Source organism: Panicum hallii, chromosome 3 (assembly GCF_002211085.1).
Source record: "Panicum hallii strain FIL2 chromosome 3, PHallii_v3.1, whole genome shotgun sequence".
Taxonomy (NCBI): Eukaryota; Viridiplantae; Streptophyta; class Magnoliopsida; order Poales; family Poaceae; genus Panicum; species Panicum hallii.
The window spans coordinates 5283832-5291306 of record NC_038044.1 but is presented as its reverse complement, the minus strand read 5'-3'; the positions used below and the strand labels follow the sequence as shown (position 1 = coordinate 5291306).

General features: G+C 48.6%; 2 protein-coding genes across 2 annotated transcripts; both read left to right on the top strand.

The window, feature by feature from the left end:
- Positions 1–2747: 2747 nt before the first annotated feature.
- Positions 2748–5750, top strand: LOC112888044 (GDSL esterase/lipase At5g45910-like). The gene is made up of 4 exons (XM_025954378.1): positions 2748–3188; positions 3296–3502; positions 3609–4031; positions 5313–5750. Exons 1-4 carry the CDS (start codon positions 2945–2947, stop codon positions 5528–5530), a joined length of 1092 nt encoding a protein of 363 aa, XP_025810163.1. The 5' UTR covers positions 2748–2944; the 3' UTR covers positions 5531–5750.
- Positions 5751–5950: 200 nt separating this feature from the next.
- Positions 5951–6988, top strand: LOC112888048 (alpha-amylase/trypsin inhibitor-like). The gene has a single exon (XM_025954384.1). It carries the CDS (start codon positions 6487–6489, stop codon positions 6901–6903), a length of 417 nt encoding a protein of 138 aa, XP_025810169.1. The 5' UTR covers positions 5951–6486; the 3' UTR covers positions 6904–6988.
- The last annotated feature ends 487 nt before the right edge of the window (positions 6989–7475 follow it).

Sequence of the window (7475 nt, the reverse complement as noted above, 5' to 3'; positions counted from 1 at the left end):
ACATAGACATGAGAGAACCAAGGAAAGAACATGTTCTCCCATGCATGTTCTAGTGCTCTAGTCTAGCTTCCAAGCAATGTGAGGGGACCAAATTACAGACTACAAGCACACAGAACCTCCAAGAGCCTCACATGCAAAAAAGGAGTAAGATTAATTGTGAAGCTACTAGCCTACTACCAAAGCACTAAAGAAAGAGAGCCCAGACAAGTGGTATGTCCAAGCTTAACTGGTACAGTGCCCTGGGCATCCACTAGTTGGTGAAGTACTAGTGGTTGTTCGCGTGTTGTTATCACCAAACTGTTTCGGTTTTGATCCTCTTTTTGTCTGCCTAACTGATATTGGTCCTGATTTGAGTGGCATTAAGGTTTGCAAAAGGAGGGGGCACACTGCAGTACTGCACCAGTATGTTTATCTTCCAAGCTTCCTACAAATTTGTTTCATTTTATTTGACATAGCGTTCCCTTAATTTCCTTGATTTAGTGTGTAGTATGTGCTAAGAATTTTTCGTTGATATAATGAACTCTTAGCTGTGACTGTAATCTAATGTATGATCTCAAGATTACCTCCCTACTTTGGTCTCGGAGTCCTGCTTTTCATAAAGATCATAACAGAATTAATGTCCTATGCTCATAACAGTATGGTTCTTTGTGGCTGTCAAGGAATAAAGAGGATTCTTATATATACTTTGATATGAGATGTATATATGCTTACTGACCTTTATTCCCCTATTACTGTGTATATATTGTAGTCATGTGGTGGAACTAAGTGATCATACTTCTTACTACTCATTCACAACTTTTTGGTCCAATGATGTCATAATAATGTGATTTGTAGCTTTTGCTTACCCTTTACTCTGTTTTCACAATTCTTGTATGCCCGGGACTTTTCATGCTTCAATCAACCTATTCTGGACAGCGCTAAGCCTGCCGAAGTTCCTCTCAAGAAAAGTGTTTGGTCCAGGCATGCAAGGGCATGTCTGCATGAAAAGCTACCTGCTGCAAGGTGATGTGAACCACACCACTATGCCTAACACGGGTGCACGCTAGAGCTAGTTCAAGAAAGATGATGTGAGCTCGCAACTGACGGTTCACTGGAAGAGGTAAAGAGTTTGAGGTCACCCAATGGCTTTGCTATCACTCTGTTTCGTTGTTTATCTCCATGGCCATGGACAGTCCATGTGTGTGATATCTATGCAGAATATGCCATCTGGATGAAATAATTGGATGCACGCACATGTGTGTGTGCATTGTTGAACTGAAGGTGACTTTATCAATCTTGCTTTTGCATGTTCGTCGAAAAAAAAAGAAAAAGAAATTGCTTTTGGTTGTGGCTGACTGGCTGCAATGCATGATTGAGATTGCAAGGAAGGTTCTTTGGTGCAGATTCATGGGCAGTGTTTCTGCAGAAATGGAAGACTTGTTTAGTGCCATACTTATGCAGATGCTTGATTTCTGAATTATGTATTTCTGATGGTGACTTGGGTTCTTATCAGTCTTGTTTTTGCATGTTCGTCGCCAAAAAAAAAACTTTTGCTTGTGGCTACATGCATGATTTTGATTGCAAGGAAGGTTCTTTATTTGGTCCTGATTCGTGGGCAATGTTTCTGCAGAAATGGACGACTTGCTTAGTGCCTTACTTTTGCAGATGCTTGATTTCTGGTTTAATTATTGCAGCAATTTTTAAGCGGCCAGTTGAAGTTAAAAACAGTTGCAAAAAAAATAAGATACCATTAGTACTTGGTCTATATATTGCGTGCACAATCTAGTAGCTTGGCCGCTTAGTTCCAACATCAACAGTAGCATGATAGCTTTGAGTGTACTTGGTGTCACATACAAAAATCAAAAAGAAAAGCTCCGCCTGAAGCTGCAATTTTTCCCATCCCCGCTGAAAATTTCTTGGCACCTGACATCCACGTCAAAATGAAGTCGCCCTTATCCAAAATGGGTTCGCGTAGGAACCATATTTTGTTCCGACGTCGTCCTTTTCACGGCTGTGTATGATGAAGTTATGAAGAGTGACATGAATAGCAACTTGCCAGTGACAGTCCAAGTGTCCAACAGATCAGAGAGGTGCCGTAGGCGAAATGAAAATCCCTTCACGTTATATGTAAGAATCTGAACGCAACTGCATCTCGCCAAGTTTGGTCAATTTCGTACACGATAATCGCAATTCAAACTGAACAACATGTACAGCACACACCATGCATGTAATCTGAGTCACCAGCTACTCAACTTTGATCTCCTGTGCAGCTCAGAAAGTAGCTAGCTAGCTAGAGACGTGTAGAGGTCGTCGATCTCCCGCGCGCGGCACCTTCAGGTATGTAGCTTTCACCTAATCCAAGCTAGCTTTTGTTCTTTCTCCATCAGTCCCTCCCTCTAGATGATGAATGACCTGGACGGACACATCACCACATGTGGCTCAGCCTGACAGCCTGAGCTGCTTGTTCATGTGCACATCATGATCGACTTTGTTGGTCAAGAAACCAATCAATTGTCGTCTCAATGCAAGTCTCTGAAGATTCCATCTCCATCAATCACCCTTCTCATTCTCTAATCTGCTAATATACATCCAAACCATGCATGCACGGGTGAAAAATTAAATCTTGCCTCTGAACTGAAGATGCCAGCAGAAATCAATCGGAGCAGGGCCGGGCGCGGCGTCAGTAGTGAATGGAAGGAGAATGTGGCGCCAGCCTTACAGCGACGCCGCAACCGCCGTCCCGCGGCGCCTATAAATCCCCCGTGTGCGGCCGTCCACATGGCCGCACCGCCGAGACACGGGTCGCGCGAGAGCACGCACGGCCTGGTGCTTTAACTCTCCCCTGCCGCACACACTACCACTGGTAGCGTCGTCCCGGGCGCGGCACACGTAGCGTGGATTCCCTGGCTACTGGCTAGCTAGGTAGGTAGCTAGGTGACGGCTGACGACGGGAGGATCGGAGGGGATGGCGGCGATCGGCAGGGCGGCGGCGCTGGTGCTGTTGGTGCTGTGCGCGCTCCGGCAGGAGGCGGCGGCGCAGCGGTACAACGCCATCTGGAGCTTCGGCGACTCCATCTCCGACACCGGCAACCTCTGCGTCGGCGGGTGCCCGTCGTGGCTCACCACGGGGCAGCCGCCCTACGGAGAGACCTTCTTCGGCCGCCCCACCGGGCGGTGCTCCGACGGCCGCGTCATCATCGACTTCCTGGGTACGTGACGTGACGAATAAAAACAAAAGCTTTATCGGTAGCTATAGCGGCATGCGTGGAATTCGTCGTGATGCTGATGATGACCGGACGCGCGCGCGCGTTGACAGCCGAGCACTTTGGGCTGCCGCTGCTGCCGGCGTCCAAGGCCGGGGGCGACTTCAAGAAGGGCGCCAACATGGCCATCATCGGCGCCACCACCATGAGCTTCGACTTCTTCAACTCCATCGGCCTCAGCGACAAGATTTGGAACAACGGCCCGCTTGACACCCAAATCCAGTGGTTCCGCCAGCTCCTCCCATCCGTCTGCGGCAAAGGTACGATCATCGAGACAATCAATTCAATCCCGTCAAATTAAAGGCCAGTGCCGGTCACGTCCGTAGTAATCAATCAATTGCATTTGTGCTTGTTGCCGTCCGGCAGATTGCAAGAACTACCTGTCCAAGTCCCTGTTCGTCGTCGGCGAGTTCGGCGGCAACGACTACAACGCCGCGCTCTTCTCCGGCCGGACCATGGCCGAGGTCAGGGGCTACGTGCCCAGGGTCGTCAGCAAGCTCATCCGCGGCCTGGAGACAATCATCAGGGCCGGGGCGGTGGACGTGGTGGTGCCCGGGGTGCTGCCGATCGGCTGCTTCCCCATCTACCTCACCCTCTACGGCACCTCCAACGGCGCCGACTACGACGGCGACGGCTGCCTCAAGAGCTACAACGGCCTCTCCTCCTACCACAACGCCCTGCTCAAGCGGAGCCTCGCCAGCCTGCAGAGGACATACCCCCACGCCAGGATCATGTACGCCGACTTCTACTCCCAGGTCACCCACATGATCAGGGCCCCTCAGAACTTCGGTGAGTAGCTAGTGTGCCCGCTAACACTTCTATCCCAATCCCATGCTGCATTTTTTCATTCACTTGGTCCATCCATGCATCAGTTTTCATTCATTTTTTAGAGGCTAAAGTTTCTTTTTAAAAAAAAAAAGGAAAGAAAGTTAAGAACGGCAAGAGCTTTGACGTAAGTTTTATTAGACGAGAGACCATACCAAAGTTTCATGACAGTCTCATATTAGAATCTTTTCACATGTCACTAGCTAAGTGTGCTAATACCATCTGGTTGGAGTAGGAACAATATTCCATTTTAGCTGACATGCTTGAAAGCAGTCCAGATCGAGCACGCAGCAAGGCAAAGATCATAAAAATCATCCCTTTGCACATCTTTAGCTCTCCTTTTTCTTGAGGTCAGCAGACCTTTAGCTTTGAGTCCTAGTTCGAATCCAGTTGGCGTAAGAGAGTTGAAGTCTCGGCCATCACGGAATGTGTAGCACAGGCAGCCGCTGGGACGGGGCCCACGGGTCAGTGTCTGCGTCAGGGATAGATCCAAAGCACTCCACTGTGCATGCCGGTGGATGGATGTAAAGAAAGCTACGTGCATGCACAGTTAGCATGTTTAAGTGTCGCCTTTGGATCCTTAAGCCCACCAATGACTCCTACTATTTAGTGTGGTCAATTATGCCCCGGGGACCGTGCATGACCTCTGTCCAAATAATTTGGGAATCAATACCTCCTTCAAATCCAGTTGTCACATTATTTATCTACTATCATTCAACCAACTACTACTCAACTAGTCCGACGAGATAGTAAGGATGCGTGATATAAAATAGTAGAGTGAAAGCCTGGTGGTAGATTATAAAAAATCACAATATATTACAGTGTTTGTGCCAAGCTGCCTGTAATTAATAAGAGCAAAGATGCCAAAAGCAAAAGCTCATGAGCAAAAATGTTATATATATATATATATAATAAATACATGCCACATGTTCATAACAATTACCACTAAGGCGGGCGCACGAAGTTATGACACGTTGTAAACTCTATTCTTCTACCTTAATACAAAGATGTGTAGATCTTCTGCGTGTTCGATAAAAAAAAATAACAATTACCACTAACAGTAGTCCCTTCTTTCTATGCACTGTTTGATACGGAGTACCTTGATCATGTTACCCTCAAACTCAAAGGTCATTAGTGCTTACTACCTCACGTGACGGGGGCACGCGATCGCGCATTCCGAGGCCGGTTTTATAATTTGCTGGTGTGAGCCTGCTGATTATAGCTGGTGATCAACACAACTTGCAGGGCTCAAGTACGGCCTGAAGGTGTGCTGCGGCGCCGGCGGTCAGGGCAAGTACAACTACAACAACAAGGCGCGGTGCGGCATGTCCGGTGCCAGCGCCTGCGCCGACCCCGGCAACTACCTCATCTGGGACGGCATCCACCTCACGGAGGCGGCCTACCGCTCCATCGCCGACGGCTGGCTCAAGGGCCCCTACTGCAACCCTCCCATCCAGCACTGATGATCCATCAACCATGAGATCGAGTTGTATTGGTCATTGGTGTGTGTTGTCTGTTTAGGGATAATCTCCATGTGTGGATCGATGTAGTAGTCACAACGAGTGATTGATGGGTTTGTGTTGTTTAATTCGGTTAGTTGTTGATTATTCATGGGGCTTAGGTCGTTTAATTTGGGTGTGCTGGGGGAGAATGAATAAAGGTGTTATGAATTATTTGCAATTAGCTGCAGTGAGAACAGACAAGGAGATCAGTTCTGTTCAAGGGGGGAAATGGAAATGAAATTTTAAATATTTCCTTTTCGATCTTTCCATTAAGGACATCGAGCAGCTCGAGAAAGTGGATGGGAAGTCCGGCTGCTCATTTCCAGTTCAATTGCTTGCAGATCTTGCAGACATCCTCACTAATTAGGCTGCTCGGGTAGTAAGGTCCAGCTAGTGTTTCTAGTTGTGGGGGCTAAGCTATCCTTGTTGGGCTGAGCAATAGTTGGGTTGAGTAGTTCTTGGGCTGAGCACTTCATCAAAAGTTCATTCTTTAGTGCAGTGTACATTTCCTCTCAAAAAAAAAGTGCAGTGTACATTTGTGCGCAAGTGGAGTGCAGATCAAAATTCAAATGATGTAGAAAGAAACACACACTGAATATCCATGATGCCAAGCACATACAGTACATGATTAGACAAAGGATGGTTAAAAAGTTAAACCTTTAATGTCTGTAAAGTTTTCACATGATGCCAAGCAAAGCACAAAGTTTCAGTATAGCCCCGAATTCTGTTCCAACAGATTCTCAGGTAGTTGATCATCATTGGTTTCCTCCAAATTCAGCTTCGCAAGTCCCCATTCAACCAAAAGCACGTACATACATCAGTGACCACTTTGCATTGGCAGCTTGCCTCTTCAACTTTCTCTCAGTGAATATATATACACAAGCTCCACAAGAAATTGTAATTTAGAGTAATCAAGAATGGCATCCAGAAACCATCTCCATCTCTGGGCCGCCGTGCTCCTCGCCGTCCTCGCCGCCGCCGCCGAAGCCGCCAGGTCCCCGAGTTGCTGCGTGCCGGGGCAGGCCATCCCCCTCCGCCCGCTCCCGGGCTGCCGCTGGTACGTGGCCAGCCGGACCTGCGGCGTGGTGCCGCGGCTGCCGCCGGAGGTGATGAAGGCGATGTGCTGCCGGCAGCTGGAGGCCGTCCCGGCGGAGTGCCGGTGCAAGGCGCTGCGGCTGATGGTGGAGGACACGTCCCGGTCGGCGGGCCTCAGGGGCCAGGTGTGCTGGCACGCGCAGGCCGAGTTCGCCCCCGCCGTCGTCACGGAGGCGGAGTGCGGCCTGACCACCATCCATGGCCGCCCCTTCTGCGACGCGCTCAGCGCCGAGTCCTGATCGAGATCCATGGGGGAAAAAACTGCAGCGAGCTCATGATCGAATAAGCGTGGCATGGATATGCACGTGTGCGTTAAATAATAAAGGGGACATGCTTTGTTCGTTATGATTTTCTTTGAATTTGAATCCTGATGAGTATGAATCTCTTTTTACATTTTTCTTGTTCTCAAGACTGCAACGGGGTGGAGAGGGATAGAAACTTTTTTTTACGACATATGGAAACTCCAGTACGTCTGTTCAGGTGGCAGTTTGGAAGTATTTTCAGCTGGAGGTATGATGAGCCGAACAATTTATTTTCGTTTCATCAATACATTTTGAAAAATGGGTACCTCCCGCCCGCTGATCGGAAAAGGACCGATGATAAAACTTGGAAACCAAGCCCAGCTGGGGAGTGAATGGAGGACTTAAAAAAAAGATAAAAAAATAAAATTGGGAAAAGGGGTGTCGGTTGGGAATATTTTGAAAAATGGGTACCTCCCGCCCGCTGATCGGGCGGGAGGCGCGGACGGGAGGCGTGGGGCCGGGGACCTCCTGCCCATCCAGCGGGCGGGAGGTTCCCCGAGGGCCTCTTC